General features: G+C 38.7%; 2 protein-coding genes across 2 annotated transcripts in view; one reads left to right on the top strand and one right to left on the bottom strand.

Annotated features, from left to right (window-relative positions):
• The window catches only part of Pten (phosphatase and tensin-like protein), a 75,853-nt gene extending 59,331 nt beyond the window's left edge, over positions 1 to 16,522 (top strand). Inside the window, exons 6-10 of the mRNA XM_028302924.1 lie at positions 330 to 540; positions 1,571 to 1,668; positions 3,099 to 3,228; positions 6,911 to 6,968; positions 10,158 to 16,522. Coding sequence (XP_028158725.1) covers positions 330 to 540; positions 1,571 to 1,668; positions 3,099 to 3,228; positions 6,911 to 6,968; positions 10,158 to 10,161 — 501 coding nt within the window. The 3' untranslated portion in view covers positions 10,162 to 16,522. The remainder of the gene's footprint in view (positions 1 to 329; positions 541 to 1,570; positions 1,669 to 3,098; positions 3,229 to 6,910; positions 6,969 to 10,157) is intronic.
• A 636-nt stretch (positions 16,523 to 17,158) lies between these two features.
• On the bottom strand, positions 17,159 to 21,993 carry Mettl14 (methyltransferase like 14). Its single transcript, XM_028302919.1, has 6 exons — positions 21,823 to 21,993; positions 21,574 to 21,741; positions 18,853 to 19,053; positions 18,336 to 18,492; positions 17,793 to 18,102; positions 17,159 to 17,472 (listed from the first exon to the last, which is right to left on the bottom strand). The coding sequence occupies exons 1-6, from the start codon at positions 21,886 to 21,888 to the stop codon at positions 17,226 to 17,228; spliced, it is 1,149 nt and encodes a 382-aa protein (XP_028158720.1). The 5' UTR covers positions 21,889 to 21,993; the 3' UTR covers positions 17,159 to 17,225.
• Between the last annotated feature and the right edge of the window lie 1,194 nt (positions 21,994 to 23,187).

The following is a 23,187-nucleotide window of genomic DNA, read 5'->3' as shown; positions in this document are numbered from 1 at the left end:
AGACGTGTCCTGGCATCGTTCGTGCGTGTACTAGCTCCGCGCTTGTAATAGAAAATGCGTGTGCAAAGGTCCACGCGTAAGTTTCAATGGTTTTAGGCGAGATTTACAGTTCTTTTCTTTTGATATTTCTATTTATAAAAAGAAAAACCTTTGCTGTTAAAACTTTAATATATTTCATATTGATTTGTAGTTTACAGAACATAGATACAGCGTTACTGCCATTTTAATTTTAAAGTTGTAAATGTGTACACTCTTCTATTGAATTTTTAGGTTAAGCAATTGAAATCCCGTATGCCGACTGCGTTAAAACAATCCCATTGCTTCCCCAGACGCCGACCGGCTGCCACGAGGTGCGAAAGCACGCGCGCGCTGTTCGCGTGTGCCTCACGCACTGCACGCCGCTGCACGGCGACGTGCGCGTCGACGTCTACACCAAGCCCAAGATGATGATGCGCAAGGAGAAGCTGTTCCACTTCTGGTTCAATACGTTCTTCCTGGCGGCTGGAGTAGGTGGTACTCAAGTGCCTCCGCCCGCGGATAGTGAGTGGCTTTATTATTTATTTGTTAATAGCTGCACAGCTGTAGATCCTGGGAGTTGCAGCTGTGGGAGTAGTCCCGTACTAGCTGCACCTGGCTTGCGTTGTAATGCCAGATAAATGGCCTGTCGCACTGTATACCAGAGACTGCACTGAGGAGATCCGTAAACGAACCAAAGTCGCTGACATAGCCCGACGTATTAGCAAGCTGAAGTGGCAATGGGCAGAGCACATAGTACGCAGAATTGACGGCCGATGGGGCAGAAAGGTTCTGGAATGGAGGCCGCGTACCGGAAAACGCAGCGTGGGACGTCCACCTACAAGGTGGACCGACGACATCGTAAAGGTAGCAGGGAAGCGCTGGACGCAGGCCGCTACCAATCGATCAACATGGAAAGCATTGGGGGAGGCCTATGTTTAGCAGTGGACGTCCTGTGGCTGAAATGATGATGATGATGACTGTATACCAAGCCAAAGATGATGATGTGCAAGGAGAAGCTGTTCCACTTCTGGTTCAATACGTTCTTCCTGGCGGCTGGAGTAGGTGGTACTCAAGTGCCTTCGCCCGCGGACAGTGAGTCTTTCCCACATTTATTTTCCCACGTTACTAAGTACACAGCTGTAGATCCTGGCTACACAGGAGTTGCAGCAGTGGGAACGAGAGGTGGGAATAGTCCCATACTAGTTGCACCCGGCTTTGTAATACCACATAAAATTGCCTGTCGGACTCGGGCAGTATACAAAGACCAAGATGATGATTCGCAAGGAGGTTTATTTACAGTGGTAATTTAATTGACACCTACATGGTGGACAAACTTATACGATGGTATGGGAACCCTTCGTTTGCGAGTCTTGACTTGAATTAATTGTATTAATGCCTGCATCAATATAATATTGTATTGTAATGTTAATTGCAGAACTCTTATTTGTGAAGGAGAGGCAAGTGAAGTAGTGACCTCCTTTATGTAATCAACGACCGGGTGGATGATTTGGCGAAGATATTGAGTAAACACCACGTGGTCTTGCGGTTGCAGGTCCGAACCAGGAGACGTACAAGCTGACGCTGAATAAGTGGCAGCTGGACGACGCGCACAAAGACAAGCAGCATAAACTCTATAGCCCTGACTTCAAGGTAAATAACACATGCAATAATGTATTTTGAATTTCCATCAGTTGAGAAAGATAGACTGTTTAATTTACTCTTTAGGTAGTTCAAGACTATTTTGATCCTTCTGTAATGTCACCGTTTTGGGGCTGGGGTTGATAATCTTGAGTGGAGATCTCCCCTAACTCTACAAATGTAGTAGGTAGAATGACGTCTTTCAAAAAGTTTCCGGCAAGAGCTGGATGCGGCAAGCCGAAGATGTAAAGGAGAAGGCTTATGTCCCGCAGTGGACTGATTGATGTCATACTCGGTTGTTATTTTTTTCAATGTTTATTATTAATTTGTTATTCCACAAATTACTAATACTCCCGTTAGCACCTCGCCTCGTACTAAGCTAAATATGACCCGCGTTCCCCGGATCGCGAGTCGACCAGTCCGACCCCTTCCCTTCACCTATCTATCTATCGTGGCTTCGAGTTTTCGAGAGTCTTCGTTCTCATAAAGGTAGCGAGAAGGCGCTGGATGCATGCCGCCACCAGCCGGCCATTGTAGAAATCATTGGGGCAGGCCTATGTTCAGCAGTGGACGTCCTGTGGCTGAAATGTCGTTGTTGTTGTTGTTTCACCCAAAAGACGTCCACTGCCTGGACAAAGGCCTCCCCCAAGGATTTCCACAAAGACCGGTTCTGCGTCGCTCGCATCCAGGCACCTCCCGCGACCTTCACCAGATCGTCGGCCCACCTAGTGGGAGGCCTGCCCACGCTACGTCTTCCGGCTCGTGGTCGCCACTCAAGAACTTTCTTGCCCCAGCAGCCATCAGCTCTTCAAGCTATGTGCCCCGCCCACTGCCACTTGATTTTAGCGATTCTGTGGGTTATGTCAAAAGACAATGCCGGAAATTGGCGTCTTTTTTTTTTCGCGCGGCCATCGACCAAACTTTGTTTTTTGATTACAAAATAGTGTAATAAACCAAACTTACTATGACATGTATACCTCTAAACTCAGTCTGAACTGAGTTACAAGCATTAGAAGTTTGATGATTTTCATACTAGATTTGCTTTTTGCGCGCAAAGTTTTGTAAGAAATTGCAACAAAATAGTGAGATTGTATGTGTAAACAAACAATACCATCCATTAAAGGCTCCAGACATCAATATGGAGCAGAATCAGCGCAATAAAAAAATAGCGCAATATTTTGTTGCAATTTCTTACAAAACTTGCGCACAAAAAGCAAATCTAGTATGAAAATCATCAAACTTCTAATGCTCGTAACTCAGTTCAGACTGAGTTTAGAGGTATACATGCCATATTAAGTTTGGTTTATTACACTATTTTGTAATCAAAAAACAAAGTTTGGTCGATGGCCGCGCGAAAAAAAAAAGACGCCACTTTCCATACTAAATCTGGCATTGCCATTTGGCTGAAATGATGATGATAATAATGATAATGTTCGTTGCAGGTGGAGTTGATAGTGCAAAAGCAGCCTTCCTCGTCCACGTTCAGCTCACACCCGCCGCGAGCCGCCTCGCCGCCCTCCTCCTCGGCCTCCGACTGCTCTGAACCAGCTCTCGACGAGCATTGGGACTCCGGTGAGCAAGCCCCGCCCACTAAGCCCCGCCCACAAGCTGGCCCCGCCCACGACGCGTTAGACTTAGACCACAGGACCAAACCCAAGCTAAATACCAAGCTCGCGACCCTCGATCAACAGTGGGACTCCGGTGAGCACCAAGCCCCGCCCACGAGGCCCCGCCCACAAGCTGGCCCCGCCCACGACGCTCTAAACTTAGACCACAGGACCAAACCCAAGCTCGCGACCCGCGACGAGCAGTGTAGCTACAAACGGGACTGTAGGATGCGACTCGTCGACGACCGGTTGAAGGAACTAGTCTATCAGATAAACGACCCGGTCGGCAACCCCGTGTGTAGCAAAAGCGACCCCGCCGCGCTCTGCGGCCATAAGCAGAACTGTAATATAGGGCCGTGTGTGGATTTCGGGGAATTGGCGCATAACAGCCGAACACAATCCCCTACTGAAGCCATGGACAGCGACCGGCCGAATTCGCCCACGAAAGAGCCGATCGAAATGCTCACGGAACCTAGCTATAAGATCGATATAGACAAACACCCTGAATTCTTCCAGGGCGATGTTTTCACGGAAGACGAGTCCTTTAGGCGAACCGTGTTTCAAACCGACCTCGCGTTAGATCAGAATTATATTAGACTAAACAACCCGGCGACTAAGCACCCCTGGGATCCGAACTTCAAGGATGACCACGAGAAATGCAGCGAGGATCACATGTTTTTCGATTTCTCGGGCAACCGTAGCTCTAAAAAAGATTCTAAGCAGAGCCCGGACAAGAAAAATAAGTCGTATATCACAGACCCTAGTTTTAAAAAGAGTAAGTCGCCTAAAAATATGTATAAGTCGTATCAAACGTACCCGGAGCCCGACAGCCAGTCGTCGATGATGCACGACAAATTCGATGGTAAGCTCCAAATGAGCTGTCCATCTGATATGTTCTTGAAAGCCGACAAAACGTTTAGTCCTAACTTCAAAACGGATAGTAAAAACTATATTAAATTCACTTGTATGCCGCCGAATAGGGCGTTAGGTGAATGTAATTTTAAGGCGGGGGAACCGTACAGTCTTCTACCCGATGAGAATAAAGATCAGCCTAGTCCGGATAGCGAGGATTTTAAGCAAGAGTTCAGCGAACAGAACAGAGCATTAATTGAGCCTTGTTGCAAAGCTGATAAGGCTACAATTAAGCCTAACTACAGTCTCGTTCCTCCAGACCAGGCCGAAAACCGCACGTTAAGTAAACCCCGGTTATCTTTAACTGACGTTAGGGCTTCGTGGAAAGAATTTAGCGGAATGTTCTCGGATACTAGGAAAAAAAGGGATAATAAGGAATGATTTATGTTTTACACATAAATATCTCGACAGCAAATACAGATTGTCTAACAAAACATAGCTGGGTCAATACGTAACCTTGCGAAAAAAGGCTTTCTATGAATTTTTGACATCAGATAGTTACAATTCTATTTGATATGTTTTTTGTTTGTTTTTATCATATTATACAGTGCAATTACCCTTGCCTTGTTGTAAATAATCGAGTAATTTATTTTGTTACAATAATTATTACCTAGCCGACGCGTATGATTTTCCATACAAGTCCTAAAAGTTCATTTAATTGCTGTCGGGCTTACTATAGACATATTCGAGCGTTATAAGTAACTTACAATTCTTTTAAGCAAGCGATTGCATATCTTCTAGTTAGTTTGAGTTACAGTTGTTATTAATTTATGTATAGTTTAGTTGTAGGCACAGTCATATAAATAGTGGGGAGGCGTGTTGGTTCGTTGATCTCTGCATCGGTAATGATAGCGTTAGTTGTATGGAACAGAATAATATACTATAGGATATGTTATACGGGGCACTCAGTTATGTGAATCTGAAGGCTGATTTACACATTTACGTATTTAAGTAGGTAACTAAATTTTAACTTTAAGTCTATGTCAAAACGTATTTAAGTTGTCAAGCTCTTGTTTACTATGAAACTGCTTGTCAAGACGTGTCAAGTGACAAGCCCCGCCCATTAACTTATCCGAAAAAATAAGTTATAATTTAGTTAAATACTTAACTACTTAATACGTGCAAATCCGCCTTTATGTTTTCACCATCAATCACAAATTTTTAAGTGACCCCTATGAAAACATTCCTGTTATGTGTACCATATGAGTCATTTCAAAATTTGGGATTGATGGTGAAAACGAGTATAAAAGTACTATGTGTACAGGCTCTAATGACCCTGTTAGGAGCTTTATAAGTCGCCATAGGTGTCTTTTATCTATGGAACACTAATTCCCGTTTTCACCATCAATCCCTAATTTTAAGCGACCCCTATGGTAACACAACAGGAATTTTGTTTTCATAGGGGTCACTTAAAAAATAGGGATTGATGGTGAAAAACGGCATAAGAGGCCGAAATAGGGGCCTTAACATACCCTTGAAATATTAGGAACACGTATCTTTATTTGTATAATCATAAGATCAACGGTTTTCAGTGAAAAATATGGGCGTTTTCGAAAAAAAAATTCGAGTCAAATACAATACAAGGTCGCGTGTATGTTCGTGTATTTTGTTGACTGGTGCGTTCTTATTTTAAGCAATCTTACACGATGGTTCAATTTATTAGGGAACTTAGTTTTGGATTTTGTAGGACCGACCGGAACAGTCTCATATATTTTTTACATGGTTTTAGGTTCTGACGTCTTCTGCGAACTAAGTTAGGTTTTGTCTTAGAACGTTATCATATAATTTTAATAACTGAAAGTTTGTTCGTCCAAGATACAATCTAATTTTAGTTCACAGTGGAAAAACAGTTCCGTTGGCACTTTACGTTCTTGTACGCATAGGGTAGTTGACATTTTTACCTACTGTTTGACTAAAGACATCGATTATTTAAATTAATTTAACACATGTGCCTACTTTTCAATATTTTTATAGATTTTCAACTCAACTCTAGTCTTTTCGTATGGAAATTGCTTGGCTTTATGCTAAGCTGGATTAACGCCCGTATTCACAAACGATGCTTACTTAGGTGAAGCAGAAAATCGAAGGCAAAGCGTTGAATAGAGCTATGCGATTGGTTCGTGTGTCACCCTGTGCGTCCACGCGCACTGTCAGATCTTGTAGCGTCTTACAGTTACAGGATGAGTGCCGACGATGTGTATGGGATAGTTAGTGTACGAAACCAAACCCAATGATAGTCGTAATAACACTGATTTGTTTGTTTCTGAAATGTTTGTGAATACGGGCGTAAGTCATTAACGAAAATAGCGAGAAGCAAAATAATTAGTAACTTTTTTGTAACAATTAGTCGGCCGTTTGGTGTAGTGGTTCAGAACGGACTACTATGCCGAGAGGTCCCGGGTTCGATTCCCGGCCGGGCAGAAATTGAAATGATGAATTTTGATTTCTGTGACGGGTCTGGGTGTTTTCTATGTATATTAAGTATGTATTTACAAAAAAAAAAGTATTTAAGTATGTTTATATCCGTTGTCTAGTACCCATAGTACAAGCTTTGCTTAGTTTGGGGCTAGCGGCGCAGTGTTAAATGTCCAAGGATATTTATTATTATTTAATTAAATATTGTCAACTACCCTACTGCCTGTGTTTTACCGTACGCAAGTCCTGACGCAAATTTTGGACGTATCTAGAGTAAGGCGGGCTACCGTAGTGCGATACTAACGCCACCTGACGCGCAGGCGCGGAGCGCTCGTGTGTGGGCCGCTACCGACCGCTGACGCCGCCCGCCGCCGCCACGTAACTATATCCGCCCTAGCCCTACCCACCACTCACCACGTACTACGTATAGACAAAGACTGTTGTATACTTACTGCTAGACAAGCTTTTATGGATACAATTGTGACAAAAAACAACTTTAAGAAATTATTACAAACTAGCTGTGCCCGCGACTTCGTACGCGTGAAAACCCGTTTTCGCAACATTTTTCATTTTTGCTCTGCACCTTTTACTCGTAGCGTGATGGTATATAGCCTATAAACCTTCCTCAATAAATGGGCTGTCTAACACTGAAAGAATTTTTCAAATCGGACCGGTAGTTCCTGAGATTAGCGCGTTCAAGTAAACAAACAAACAAACTCTTCAGCTTTATAATATTATAGTATAGATGCGCACTTAAATAATTACAAATGTGCCCGTAAATGATTACAAATGAGCACGTAAATAATTACAAATGTGCCCGTAAATTATTACAAATGCGCACGTAAATAATTACATACATATGTGCCCGTCAGTAATTACAAATGCGCACGTATTTTATTACAAATGTGCACGTAAATAATTACAAATGCGCACGTAAATAGTTACAAATGCGCACGTAAATAATTATAAATGTGCTCGTAAATGATTACAAATGCGCACGTAAATAGTTACAAATGCGCACGTAAATAGCTACTAGTGCGCACGTAAATGATTACAAATGCGCACGTAAATAATTACAGATGCGCAAGTAAATGATTACAAATGCGCACATAAATAATTACAAATGCGCACGTAAATAATTATGTTTTACTGGTCTCTCAATAAATGTTAGTTTGTTTACTACAACCTCCGTGGTTCTCACGGCACATCTGCTCATCCCTTACTTGTCTAAATTAGTTGTTGATAAGTGTCACAAACTAAGTGAGCAATATTTCAGTTCATAACTTGTCTAGTGGTATGTAGAAGTCTTTGACCACTGGCCACACCTCGCTACACTAGAGTGACAAGGGTTGACGACTTTTGTCATATACTTGTTGCACAGTAATGCGTAGTTTTACTCAATATATTAAGAACATGGCATCGCAAAGTATTAAATAATACAACCCTATCAAATTATTTTTAGATAGGCAAATTGGATGCTATGGTAATTTCGTCACCAGAAGTTGTCAACCCTTATCTAACACCAACGGTTCGCGAATACGATGCTTTCTATGGGTATTTATTATGCAATTTTCTTTTGAAGTTAAAAAGAAGAGAGCGGCTCAGTTCAAGAAGTCACTATGTTTTTTTCCACATTTTGGTAGTTTATATTTTTAGCATCACATTTTTAGTATAATTCGTAAACTTCTCGTGTGATTTCAATTGAGCCTTTTTAACTAGCACCGTAACAATTTAATAATACATTGAAAATTAGTTGATCCACCATAGAAAGCATCGTGATATAGTCGCCATTCGAAGCACACAAAGTCAGCTCGGCTTCAACCCCAGTAATCAGTCGGACCACGAATGATCGATGTTTGCCCACTGCTTAGCCCACGCTTGGTATAGTAGGCCGCAGGATTTGTGACTAAAAATATCAAATACCGTTTTGTTCGAATATCGTTGAATATCCTGGCCAAAGACCTCACGAAAACATTGTTTAACAATGAGGGTCTTCGCGAATGAAAAATCCGCCAGATGGCAATACGTAGACGCGAGGTCCAAATGCTGCATGATTGGTTATTTTTGACATGACATTGACAGATATGTCAATATCCACCAATCACGCAGCAGTCAGACCCCACATCCACGTCCCGCTATCTAGCGGATCTTTCATTCGCGAAAACCCTCATTTGCATCAAGTTTGTGTAAAAAAATGCTGTCAAAATTATACCAGTTGATCTGGTGGTTAGTATAGATGTAAATTTAAAATATTAAAACACCTGCGGCCCACTGTCACTTGTCGTCGTCACTAGGATTTTTGTCTCGCTTCGTCGTATGCGCACCACTGTGTTCGTCTCACTTCCTCACGTGTTCCGTGTTCGTCTGTGTCTTTAGCTTATTTCATGTGCATGCTTTGTGTATATACTTTTAATTTTAAAGAGCTTGTCTAATCTTTGTATAAAGCCATTTTTCAGTCGCCTATTAACTTTTATCTTGACATTTTGACAGCTTTTGTATAGAAACACTGTCAAGATGTCATAGAAATTAGTGACGATTGAATGGATTTAAAGATAGGGCAGGCCCTTGAAATAACCTTGATTCCATTTTTAAATAATGCTGTATCATGCATTTCTATCAATACATTGCTGTTTCATCTGTGATGCCACTCTATTGTTCATGCTACATTTTTAAAAGCCTATTTTTTTTAACAAACAAAATAACCAGTATGAATTAGAGAGTGGGGTCACAGAATGTATATTTTTTGTCATTAAACTTGCTACTAATTTAATTTAAAAAATAATAACTGGCTGGAAACCTTAGCCTTCAATAACTGCTTTTACAGCATTGTTTACTGTTTTACATACTAAAATAGTGAGATAGTAAACGATAACGTGTGTATAATAGTTTATTTTCTCACTAAACATAATAATTGATGCCACGTTTTCAATGTGGAGTGTGTTTTGTGTAAATATTGGTAACATACAACTCTGTCACCCATTCCAATATTCCATGTACAGTCTGAATTGATTTAATTTTCCAAATATGTATTACTTTAGCTTGTCTAAATATGCATTAAATATAGAGATTATAGTTAAATATTCTCTTACTATAAAAGTAAATAAAAAGCTTTTGATTTCTTTGCTTTATTTTTGGAAAATTAAATCGAAGTATACTTTGTCTAACATCTCATGCCACCTCGCTCGCTTTGCACAATAAAAACGCATTACACATGCCACATACAGAGTTTTAAACGCCTTTTATGTTATTTTTATTTTTGTTAAAATAGTATGTACCACATTTTCTAATTTGGCTTTTGAAAGCACCTTAATGTTATTAATTGATTGGTAGTTAGTTATTAAAATAAATATTTGAAGGCGTTTAGAATATTAACTGTGATACATTGCTAGCTTGTTTGAGTCCAATCTCGAGATATTTTCTCAACATAAAGTTAACCCCTCAAAAGTCTGCGGGGTACCATAATACCCGAAGTAAAAAAAAAAATTAGTACACAAACAGGCTAGCTCTATCGTTCTGTGTGTGGCCGGTCACGGTCCGAAGCTTACATGGGTTTCTTCCGTTTTTCAGGTGAATCCACGTACTTGTGATGGCGACTGGCTCCACTCCATACATAAACCCTGCTTTCGCTCATCAAGAGACCCTAACACGGTGCCGTAAAGGCCCCACTGCCTTTACTTAGTGTCTAACTTACAGTGTTGTATGTGTGTACGTGTACTGTAGTTTAAGCGGGCTGTGCCATTGCCACGAACGACGCCGTCGACTCAAATGTGATAATACGAGTGCTGAAGGACATAAGGACGATAAATTATCTTGGTACTAGGCATCGCTACCTCGATGTAAAATATTCCCCTTGATGCTTTGTTCGTTTAAAGTCACAAGGTATGTTCTTAAATTCTCTCCGACTGATAAGTACACTGAGTTATCTTTTTCGGATTTTTTTTTACTGAATATTATGTAGCAACGATTGTAATGTTAGCGATGCGGTTACAATGGCAGAAGGATCTGGCTCTTTGGTGTTAGCATTTATAGGGTTATCAGAATGCCTCTTCCATTTTGCGGATTGCCATTAAGAAAAACTGAAAAAGAATAGACGTTTAGAAACCGGCCAGTGTATAAGTAGTTTCCGATCAAAATAAAAACTTTAATAATTACAATATTTAAACGAAATGAAACTATTGAGTGTAATAGTCGATATTTATTTTTTCTGGAATTTCGTATCAATTTGATGTATTGTATTTTTATAGTGTACCTATTAATCTATTTTAAACATGGCATTAATACACGTAAGGTCCAAAACCTTTTTGTTTGGTCTCCCAACTACTTACTGTCTCTAAATTAGGTAAAAATATTTTTTCAGAATAATAAAAATTGTATTCTTTCGACCAAAAAAAGGTTTTGTAGTAGTTCTGTGTCTAAGATTCTGATAGAAAGTCTTACCACAGGGAACCAATTCTGAAGTGGTGCTTTTGGTTTTAACAATAATACCCCTTATAAGTAGGTACGAAAGTCTAAATTTAATCTTTACCTACCCCACTGCAAGTCGGCATATTATTACTTTTTAAAGGAATAACCTAGATTTTTAATACGAAATTAATCCGATGCCGTTGGCCTACGAATCCAAGACTTGTATTATTTAGGTTTTGTATGCGCTTGATACACGTTTCGATTTATCGATTCCGTTTGGGTAGCAATCGATTTCATTTAAATTAAATGTTGAATATTGATCACAAATTCTTTTAGGTTAGTTATTCTGAAACGAAATTAAAACTTCATTCAAACGCAAGTGACATTCTAGCATGTGTAATTCATCCAATCACATGCTGGATTCTATACTTGAGATTGACTCGAGTTCTAATGTTTCATATTACGAGCCTAATTCATATAAAACACTTCTTACCACTCTCTTTAATGGGTAGTGTATCAAATATTTGGCCAATATTTTTTTTTAATAAATCGCCCAATAAGGATGAAATAAATCGACGCGTGCGCAAGGCGCAGGCACCACGTTGTACTAATTCTGTTAGGTAAATCGTATTGAATAGTTACTTTAATATGTAAAGAATTACACGCCGCTCGGCGAGGCACACGATCCCACCAGAATTGACTAAGTCCTGACGGACAGTTGTTTTGTATAGGTTCAAAAGATCTCAGTGACTGCCGTCAGTAATGATAAAAAATTTTAGGCTTCTATGGATCGGCTATGAGCTTTCGTATGATGAGCTATGTCCTGACAGTGTTGCCACAGAAAATAATTGCTAAACATGTTTATATCGACGCCATTTTGAATTGTACAGGGTGATTTTTAATCATTTTACAGTTTAATTTTTGAAGCCGCCGGCGGCTCGTATACCACTCTAATGCCAATTTTTTTTTTTTAGAAAAGCCTTAAGTTCATGTTCAAATATTAGATATGAGAACGTATTAACTTATTTGAGCAGCAGCATTATATTCATGAATTAGAAATTACCCCGTATAGTTTAAAAAGGTCGTCGGTATAGTAATCGTATAATAGCACAAACGTATCGTAACAACCTTTGACGTATGGCACGTGACATAATCCTGTAAAAAGCAGGGCTGATCAACTCGAACTTTTCTGTTGATCCATATTAGTTTATTTGCGTTTTGTGATTAATTTAATCACAATTTTAATTTAATCACAATAGACCTTTACTGAAATTTCGTGTAAAGCAAAATCATTTTCCGTTGAAGTGTTAAAAGACACTCGATTTAGTTAATTTTATTAGCAATAAGTTTCTTTTTAGTTAAATTATTTTGAAAATTACTTATAGAAAATGCACAAAATATCAATTGTTAATGAACTCAAACAAGATCATATTTTTGGTGGCTGATTATGCGAAAGCTTCATAGTAGCTCCGTTTGATATAACAGTCTTCGTTGAGCTTGTGTTTGGAAAAGGCGATTATGGTTTTAACCCTTTCAATACTGCGCGGGGCTTCAAAATTAGATATCTCGAAGATAGGAAATAGGATATAATGCGAAACACTCAATTACTTAACTTTTTAGACATATAAACAGTATAATAATTTGTTTTGCCAGAAATTCAGCAGCGTTGAAAGGGTTACATAAAAACAATTGGAAATGCGAGAAATGGGAATATTGATTTTTGTATTTGAGTTTGGAATGTGAAATTAAAATAAGATGTGCTGGGAACTCGCAACACAGTGTTTTGTCTTGTGTGACTCTAAGTTACAGGGATATAAACAAAAAAATAAAACAAATGCTAAATTGTCGAAGTGATAAACGAATCCGGCTGTCGATTTGTGTTTGTTGAACAGCCCTGAAAAATTTACGTAGCGTATCCTTTAGTTTGGTATACTAATTTATTAGTAAGCAACAAATTACGCTTAAGATACACTTCATTTGTACTTGAAAATGTATTAATCGTTCCCAGCAACAGTGTGGATTCGGCTCAGACCGACTTATTCCGTTACAAATCGGGGATATAATACTTTTTTTTTATTTTCTAATTGTAAATATTATTGTTATAATGCATTAGTGTTAAATGAGATCTGTTTTTCATTGATAGAATAAGTAGGTTGCGTCACAACCGAGTGACCATTTGAAAATTTTACAATATTGACAATAGCGGTTTAAAAATGGCGGGCCCATGCAATGGAGCGACAGTCGCGAATCGGTTCCGGATCGTTTCTATGACGTTAGGGCCCGGACATGCATTACCTACTGAGCGGCGCGGCGACGTAACACATGCACAGTATAAATACTTGCTAATGAAGGTTTTCGCGTATGAAAGATCCGCTGATGGCGGGACGTGGATGTGGGGTCTGACTGCGTGATTGGTGGATTTTGACATATATGTCAATGTCATGTCAAAAATAAGCAATCATGCAGCATTTGGACCTCGCGTCTACGTATTGCCATCTGGCGGATTTTTCATACGTGAAAACCCTCATTGGCGAGTGCTGTCTCTTCTATCATACAGACAAAAAGGCATCGGCTTGTGATTGGCTGTTTGCTATTGTAAAATATCTTTGGTAAGGTAAACTGTAGACCTTGTTGATAAGAGCGTCGTTGCTGATTTGCAAATTTCTTGCATGCCTACCGTCGCCGCGTCGCAACGCACGGTGGATATGGGCTCTTAGGATATGTGATACGGTGACGGGCGTCCCGACTCATGCCTCCCAAGTTAATGTTGTTTTAAGTACTTGCACAATGTAAAATATACTCCTAACCCCTAAGGTTGATATGGGTCGGGAAGGCCAACTTAAAATCATAATAAATAAGATGGACAGTTGATCAAAAATGCCGATATTTGTTAAGTTTTGTTTGGAGTAACTCAATGACAGAGTCTGTGAAATAGCTGAATCACTGGCGACTTTGAAACCTTTGTTTAAAAACTGTACAGGGTATCCTTGGATCGGCCTGAAACAATATTAAATCCAAGATATCGCCAGTGAGAAGCAATCGTATTCACTCGGTGTTGTGACGTCACCGCGCATTAGTTATTACTTTTCGGACCTGTTTCACAAATTGCAGATAAAGTCTAATAGCTGCTCATTAACAATTAATCTGTCAGATAAAGAACACTTGGTTTCACAGGTATCCTTTATGTGACAGATAGCGTTGTCTGATAGCTAGCTATCTTAAACTCTATCAGGAACATGTGAAACTGATCCTTAGTAATTTAGCGTTACCAACAAGTTTCGCTATAACTTTTTTTAAATATCATATTTTGAGTCAAAATTCGAATTCTATGTAAGCTCGACAGAAAATCGATGTTAGATTAAAAAAATCTTTTATCTATTTCAATTTCTGAACAAAGAGTTCCTACAGATACTTAATTCATGATTGGCATTTTGGAGAAACTTGGTAAGGTTAGCGTAAGAAACGGTTAATGTAGGATAAGGTAGAAAGTTATGTAAGATAGACTAACAACGTCATAGAAATCATCATAACGTGAATTCGATATACGTGTAACTTAAAAATGTACGGAGGCGTTTAAAGTTTCGGTTGGTATAGACTATGAAATTAGTTTTTTATTGTTAATAGAGCTAAGGCGAGTCACATGCATGCTTCCAGTTTGAAAAAGTTTTTTTAAGTCATGAATTTGTAACGTCTTTTAATTAGTTTGTAATTTTTTTTATGTCGCTTCAGATGTCTATGAGCTCCTAACACGAGACTCTGTTTTGTTAAAATTTCCATTCGATTGTAAATAAGGCGATTCAATTCCATATTAATTTCGTTACGCTGATATTTGTTATTCGGCAGTTATTGTCTGTGGCGAGTGCGTTTGCGATGCAAAATAGGAAAATTGTCATAGACAACTGACGATCAGTCATGTTTAATCTGTAACGTCGTTTTCGAATCTCGAAAGTTGAAAATTTATAAATACTCAATTTAAACGAGCTTCTTATCGAAGAGTTACAGAGGTAGTTCACATGATTGTGTAATATCTACTTTATCATTAGCAAAAGGCACGTTCCACAGACAGCAACAAACCGATATTATTATTTCAAATTGTAATTATAAGCAGCAAATGCAATCTATTTGGCGTCCGGTGTTCAATGCGCGTATCATCAAGTACAAATCTAGGAGTTGTTAGTGCGGTCGTCCCGTCAGATGGAGTGACTAAGTCATAACTTATTCTCCGACGTTATTTTTAAAGATGGAAACTTTACAGCCACGTTAGCGTAATGTCCCATTCCAAGTCTTAGATGTGTTGTTTTGCACGAAGTTTTCGTTACGGTGGTCACGCGACCTCCCCTCTTCATCAAAGGTTTAGCTTTAAAGATTGTTGTTTGCCTTATAAAAAAATGTGATCTTATGACGATTATACATAACGGGTGTTAGCGCAGCGCTCGCAGCGGCTTGCGTTGTATAAAAAATACTTGACTCTTTTGGGCCTTTACACTCTTTAACTTTTCTTTTACGTTTCGCAAGAAAATCTACTAAAAAGATCTCGAATTTTCTAGAAAACGCTTTAATACGCATGAGCTGCGGACGCTGCGCGTGCGAGTGAATATGCCTTGTATAATGATAACAAATGAATTATGTAATATAATAAGACTTGACAAGTGCGGTGTGAAGTTGCGAGGCTCGGTGCAGCCTACTGTCAATTGGATACAGTTAGGGCGTAAAGGGCTTTATTGGTGGGAGGCTGGCAGCTTGCGCCGACATTGGATCTTATAATGACATACTTAGCGTTTTCTGAAACGATTTCCATAACTATTGACACTTGGCAAAGATTCAACGCAAAGCAATTTGTGCCTTATCATGTTTGCAATTGGGACCGACTTGATTTGCGCTGAATCTATGCTCAAGTGCAGATCCTGGAATCGTTTCAGGATTCGGGCCTTCAGTAGTTTTCGAATGTTACTTAATATGTTTACTATATTATTGTCAGTTAACTTGTTCATTTAATTTTTTGTACTTTTCTATGTCTGTAAAAAACACAGTATGAAGGTAACATGTTTATTTGCGCTGTCATATAAAGTTTAAACGAGATAAAAACTTCAGTAGCTATGTATTTGTAGCTGGTCTTAATGTTTGTGCTTTGCATATAAATTCTGTTACCCTCTACTATGTTTTATGGTGTTAAATATTTTGAATTAGGTCAATCCAAAGCGTCAGTGTCGGCGCAACCGGCCAGCCTTTACTTGTTAGTTGTAAGAATGGTGTGAACAATTTTATTTCTACTTCTGTATACTTTACACCGCCACATAACTGGTAAAGCCCTCTCCGCAGGTTTAAAATATAAAAAAACTTTTTTATGAATCATAAGAAATGCTTAGTTCCACAATAATTAATAAAGATGCGTAAATTTTTCTTATTAGTAAGTAAAAGATCTCATATGTCTTATATTTGTTTTGTCTTTTTTATATTTTGAGGAACTTCAGAATAGTCGAGTTGATTTAAAGACAACTTATGTAAAATAAAATATATTGATGTAAATATTTTCTGTGTTTTATTTTCACGACATTATAAACTTCGATTTGTCAGATTAATGCCCGTTTTCACCATCAATCCCTAATTTTTAAGTTACCCCTATGATAACACAACAGGAATTTTGTATTCATAGGGGTCACTTAAATATTAGGAAGAGAATCACAAGGAAGCGCGAATAGTATATTGAAGCTGTGGTAGCAACCAATAGCTTTGTGGATGATAAAATTCAATAAAAGGATTTTTAATGTAGGTAGGTATATGAGAATATGACCGGTTATTTCCTACCGAAAAACAATGTTATCCGTGACTGCCAGTAGAACAAAGCAGCAAAACCTCAGCCAACACAGAGCTAATGAAGGAGGTATGCTATGTACCTTACCCGTGGTCTTATTGTGTAAAATTGGGCGTGGTTTCTCATAGGTTACTACTATGAGAAACCACGCCTACTTTTTTGAGACATTTATCTGCCAAAAAAGTGGAGTTGATCAAGATGTTCAAATCTATGTAGCGCAGCATCTTCGGTGGGACAGACTATCGTTATACAACTGTAGTCAGTGCCTGAGGAATGGGGAGCGGCGCATAGAGAATTAGAGAATCATAGGATTTAAAAATAACAAGCAAATTAAAACGTATCGACAACTTTATTTCTTATTAACATAGTGATATAAAATTGTTTCTATCTCTGCACTAAAACTAGGCCTGTAACATAGGCTATATTGCTCCCCTGCCCCTTCCTCTGCCTCTGAATCCCCCTCTTCCCCTAGGCCTCGCCCCCTTGTTAGTGTTAGGGGGACTCTTAGGCCTGAGCGCTTCTATCCGTTCAGTACACCCGGTGCTCTCCCGACCCTCCGTAAAGTATGAAGCGTACAGTTCAGCTTTGAAGTTGGAGTTTGTTAGCTCGTGGCCGATGGTCACCCATCCAGGTCGGATGGTGGAGTCGCGGCCGAAGAGATGTATTCTGGAATAAAGATATCACAATTTTAATTCAAATAAAGATAATCTTTTCACTGGGGGAGAAAATATTTCTCAATACTTTTTCCTATCTATAGATTTTTCAGACGATTAGATAGTAGTGTAACGCCAATATTCATCTTGTGATGGCTCTTTTCGCCTAGTCTCGGAACCCTAGTGACACATGTTATCGTTGTTTTTCCCCTGGCAAATCTTTAAAGGCACATGTGAAGACAATTTGAACTTGTTGTTAGAAATTTGAATTTAATACATGTAGTATTTCCTTAAAATATTCTAGTACAATTAGGTTTCATAGTGTGTACAAACCTTCTTCTGCCTAAACAAAAGTGCTCCATAATGTGGAATATCTCAATTGGCTTCTCTGTACTTCCAAACTCGGGATCCTCTGAGATTATAAGATCGATGTCCACATTAGCATGTATGAAGTCTCCGTCTGAAGACCTCCGAACTGTTCCCTTTATGCCCATAAGGCAGTGCTCCTTAGTTCTCTGGAACACTGCATTATGTTCAAGGTTCTTGGAGTGGCCAGGGTTCTTGATATTAGTTTTTATCCAGCAGATGTCTTCACATCGTCGAAATCCCCATTTTTTCAGGCATTCTCTGCCCATGTCCAAACCTAAAAAAAGATTTTAAGATCTCAATCAAGTTTGCATTGTACCATTTTTTCCAAAATATTCTAAGCAGTCTATTAGCTTTTCTCTTAATGTAGAACACAGCAAGCCAGCTTTGTAAATCTAAAGGAGTTTTTTTAGACAACAAACGAAACAACAAAAATAAAAAGTTATAGATGCTCAATATTCTGGGTTAACTGAGATTAAACTAACAATATCAGAAATATCTAGACAGTACCTTCTGAGCTTCCACACCACAGAAAGATAAATGATCTGGCTTGCGCAATTTGCTGTAAGTCAAGCGCCAAAATATCCTGCCAGCGCCAGCCCGAGCCCAGCGGAGGCTCCACCAGGATCACGTCAAACTTGTTGCCTATCTGTTTCAGGTCAAACGTCTGAAACAAAAGATAACAGGTTAAAAGTAGGTATAATTACTATGTTGAAGTTGATGCAATGGATTTGCATATTTTAATATGGCATCATGTATGATGTTATGCCTGTGAAAACCTCTTAAGTGTAAAAGAAAAAAAAACTGAACTGAAAAAAGACCTGTCAAAAAAAATGCATTCATGAGGTTTTAACTCTTAAGGTGACGTTATGTAACCAAACCATGCTGTAGCAAGGTACAATCAGGAAAAGATTAAAGACACATTGTCTTGAATCAGTGATAGTAACCTATCTCAAGGACAAGTTAACTAAAAGGGCTTTTGTAAAGCCTAATTACAGGAAATAAATGTAATTTATTAGATTTTTACCTTCAAGTCGCATTTCAAATACATAGGTGGTGTAGCAGTTTGTGCTATCAGATCATCCTTCAGCTTGATGAGTTCTCGTAACTTGGGGTACTCCTCAAACCGGTCTGCGAGCCCAACGTCACGGATGAAGTTCTGAGGCCTTTGGCCGGTGTCCACAAAGTGCTGGCAATAGTCATTGTGGGGGTTTGAAGACTGTGTACCCTGAAATAATGTAAAGCATATGATTAGAATGGGAAAACATAAATAACTCACAAAATTAGTATTAGGAAAGTTGTAAAAAGCATTTTCACAACTTTCTAACAAACTAAGATCATAAGAGTTGTATAGAGTTAAAACAAATATCTTTAATACAACAACCAAGTGCAAGAGCCATCTTAGAATGTAATTTAAATATAGGTCAAGGTATGACTTGTGTCTGTTGATCCAAATTGAATGTGTTGTGGCACATGAAAGAAAATATTTTTGATATTTTACAAATAAATAGCATACCACGGCTTATAGCTTCAAATGCTGTACAGACAGTACCTACTATTAAGAAAATTAACAGCATTAAAATGCTAAACAGCTAATGAGTGGTGGAAAATTGGCAAAGAACAGATTTTATTTGATTATTTTTCTACTAAGTAATAAGTAGGTATGTATCTAAATATACAGGGTGTCCCGTAATGTAACGTCAAGCCGGAACTGGGTGTTGAGGCAAGTTGTGCTGGTTATCAGAAAAATATAAAAAAAAATCTATGTGGCATATTTTAAAAATAATAGGCATTTAAAAAAAATCAAAAAATTCTACTCCAGGTGACGGTCCTTTTGCTCGTGTTGCCACAAATCTTCACTTTTTCCAAATTTTTTTTTTGTTATATAACCCTGAATAATGCTTCTCTAAATTGTTATCAAAATTACAAAACCAGCTGCTCCAGCTTGGATGAAAAAAATACATTATTCCCAAAAAAAATTTCAAAATAAAAATTTTGCCTAGTTTAAACTGACTGTACTGAAAAAAAAATGTACTACGCTAGTGTGGCAAGTGACGTCATAATTTGGCGCATTTAGTAAGGATTCCAAAATGGTATAACACTTGGTAAATTTTTGCTGTAATTGTCGACAATTTTTGTTTTTTTGGAAATAGTCCCGTTTTTAACTTTATCTACCTTGGTTAAAAATTATTATTCTAATGTGCCCAAAATTCAAGTTTCTGTGACTGACTACCGTACAGTCAGTCACAGAAACTTTTGTCACCATGACAGTAATTAGTAGTTGACATACTGTGACAAAAGTCACCCGTGCGCGCGCGCCTTTACTACCTGCTCTGCCTGCACTTGTACTTGGTAACAGGGATAATAAGGATATGAAGTTTCGGTTATGGATACGGTTACGGATATTAGAATAATATTATACCGGTTTCGGTTACGGTCACGGATATGAAATCATTTCAGATTATCCGAAAGTCTCGGATAATTTCGGTTACGGAATTATTAGAATTTCAAAAATGTAGGTATAATACAAATAGCAAGATGCTGCGTGAGCGTGACCCACATAGCTACTTTATGTACCAACTAAGACGACACCTATGTATGATAAAGGTAAAACAGGCTGGCATATTAGATGGTGCCAGCGAATGCCAGACAAGTTGGTAACAAATATTAAGATTTAAGGTACAATTCCAAGACGGGCCGCAGACCGCAAACTGCAACCGCAAACTGCAAAACTATGAAATCGGCAGCGCGGCATTGCAGCTGCGGCGTGTATACTGCAGATTTCATAGAGTTTTGCAGTTTGGCCTTTATCCGAAACTATCCGTAACTTTTGAATCAGTTTCGGTTACGGTTATGGACATTTTTTTATTTCGGATATCCGATAGTTTCGGTTACGGTTACGGATATCCATAACATCCCTGCTTGGTAAGATGGCCCTCTCCGTCCCGCTCATACCTTTTAAAATGGCTTCTCCACCTCACTTAAGCCAGAAACTTGAATTTTGGGCACATTAGAATAATATTTTTAACCAAGGTAGATAAAGTTAAAAACGGGATTATTTCCAATAAACAAAAATTGTCGACAATTACAGCAAGATTTTACAAAGTGTTATACCATTTTGGAATCCTTACTAAATGCGCCAAATTATGACGTCACTTGCCACACTCGCGTAGTACAATTTTTTTTCAGTACAGTCAGTTTAAACTAGGCAAAATTTTTATTTTGATATTTTTTTTGGGAATAATGTATTTTTTTCATCCAAGTTGGAGCAGCTGGTTTTGTAATTTTGATAACAATTTAGAGAAGCATTATTCAGGGTTACATAACAAAAAAAAAATTTGGAAAAAGTGAAGATTTGTGGCAACACGAGTAAAAGGACCGTCACCTGGAGTAGAATTTTTTGATTTTTTTTAAATGCCTATTATTTTTAAAATATGCCACATAGATTTTTTTTTATATTTTTCTGATAACCAGCACAACTTGCCTCAACACCCAGTTCCGGCTTGACGTTACATTACGGGACACCCTGTATAAAAGGAGAAACTGACTGACTGACTGACAGATCAACGCACAGCCTAAACGGCTAAACGTAGGCACTTGAAATTTGGAAGGGACGTGGCTTAGGTACCGTAGAGGTGCACTAAGAAAGGAATTCCCGAAATTCCCACGGGAACGGGAATTAGCGAGAAAAACGGGATTCACGCGTACGAAGTCGCGGGCGGCCGCTAGTCACATATACAAACCACACCTTCAAGAATGTAGAAGAATCTGTGTAAACCAGTTCGTCATGTTGTTCCTTAGTTGTAGGCTTCTCATTTCCTTCATTACTTGTCTCCAACACTGCTTGTTTCTTGGCTGGCACATCTATAGACGTCCCTAGCGCGTGCCGCAACTCACTAACACTGGATACACCAAGCTAAAATCACCAAATTCGTAGATATACAAAAACAAACAAGATGCGTCTCCACTAAAGTTAGGTTATGTTTACGCGACTCACAGTCTGTGCTAGCAACTTCTTTCTTTTTTGTGACCGTTCACGAAGCTCTTTCAGTTTTTCACTCATTATTATTCTTTATAGGTTAATTATCTTATTTATTTAATTCGACTAAGATAAAAGTAACATTTAACTTAAAATTATTAGACAAACGAACGAGTAACACAACAGCGTAAAGCGCGCTCTACACTCGCGCGCGATTCCTGCTGTGAATTCACGCCGCGATTCGCGCCGTGCACTTCGCGTTTATATGTGTCTCTCCTCCACCCACACTCGCGAAACCTCGCAGTCTCGTTCGCGGCCTCAATGGATGACGACGTGATTGTTGCTGCGGTGACGCTCTGTGCTATATCGTATTACAATTACCTATGTATTAAAAATAAGACTCTAATAAAAAATGTTTAATGGGTTTATATATTTCACTTGAGCTTGCCCCACTATGAGTGGAATCCTTAACTTTCTTTCTATAGGTTCTATTCCTCTCAAGCGACCTGCGGCGGGAGGAGACGCACGTCACGAAGCTCTAAAGTGCTCTGCGGCGGCTCCCGCCGCAAATCACTTGTCCAAGTTCGGGACCTTGTCATTTAAAAAATATAGTTCTGTTTCTTTCGCTCGAAAGTAATAATGCTTAAGTATGAATGTGATAGCTATATTTTCTAGGCACTATGGTTGCTTTTCAACCAAATTTTTCTCAGTCTGTGTTTGAAGATGACGCGATCCGCGGTGCCCGTCTGGGTAGTGAAAAAGATGGATGTTTTTTATCGTTTAGATGCTTTGGAAGTGTGTTTTTCTTTATAAAAAACGTGTATAATGTGATTAACTTTGGAAATAAGTGTTAATATATAACATTGCTTCTAATTTTGAAGGTGAATCAAGTGCAATCACAAAAAGTGACAAAAATGACGAATCTTTTTTTTCAAGTAAGTGTTGTACCTAAAATATATATTTGTTAGCCTTAAAAGTTACACCAAAAGACGGGTAATTTTATCCAGATTCCAAAAATGTGACTCGATAGTATGTAACGGTAATAATGATAAGCTATTTTAGGGAAAATGCGCAACGGGAATTTTTTTTTTTTTCCCGCGGGAAGTGGGGGGCACGTCACGCAGTAGCGCCTTCCCGCCGCAGATCGCTTTTAACTGGACATAAGTGAGTCCTTTTTTTTTTCAATTCACCCACAGGAATATTCAAAAAGTCACTTATCCGCGTCCAGGCATAGTGGGTCTTATTTTTATTTTTATGGTCCTTGTGTTTGGACTGTCAAAGTATTGGTTCGGATTGAAAACACTCGATAAATTTCAACTCAAGTTCATTATTCCATGCCTAGTACCTACTCATTTAAAAAAAAAAAGAACGTTAGTAAGTACG

The sequence above is a fragment of the Ostrinia furnacalis genome, unplaced genomic scaffold (assembly GCF_004193835.3).
Source record: "Ostrinia furnacalis isolate ACB-3 unplaced genomic scaffold, ASM419383v2 OfSCF1168, whole genome shotgun sequence".
NCBI lineage: Eukaryota > Metazoa > Arthropoda > Insecta > Lepidoptera > Crambidae > Ostrinia > Ostrinia furnacalis.
The sequence above is the reverse complement of the archived record's forward strand: the minus strand, read 5'-3'. Positions and strand labels throughout refer to the sequence as shown.

What these genes read in the sequence shown, in the direction of transcription:
- Mettl14 (XM_028302919.1), bottom strand. Translation starts at nt 21,888, where the DNA reads ATGAGTGAAAAACTGAAAGAGCTTCGTGAACGGTCACAAAAAAGAAAG. An exon ending in AGAAGTTGCTAGCACAGACT is followed by an intron (nt 21,742 to 21,822) that starts GTGAGTCGCGTA and finishes TGGTGATTTTAG; the next exon opens with CTTGGTGTATCCAGTGTTAG. An exon ending in GTGGTGTGGAAGCTCAGAAG is followed by an intron (nt 18,103 to 18,335) that starts GTACTGTCTAGA and finishes ATCTTTTTTTAG; the next exon opens with GTTTGGACATGGGCAGAGAA.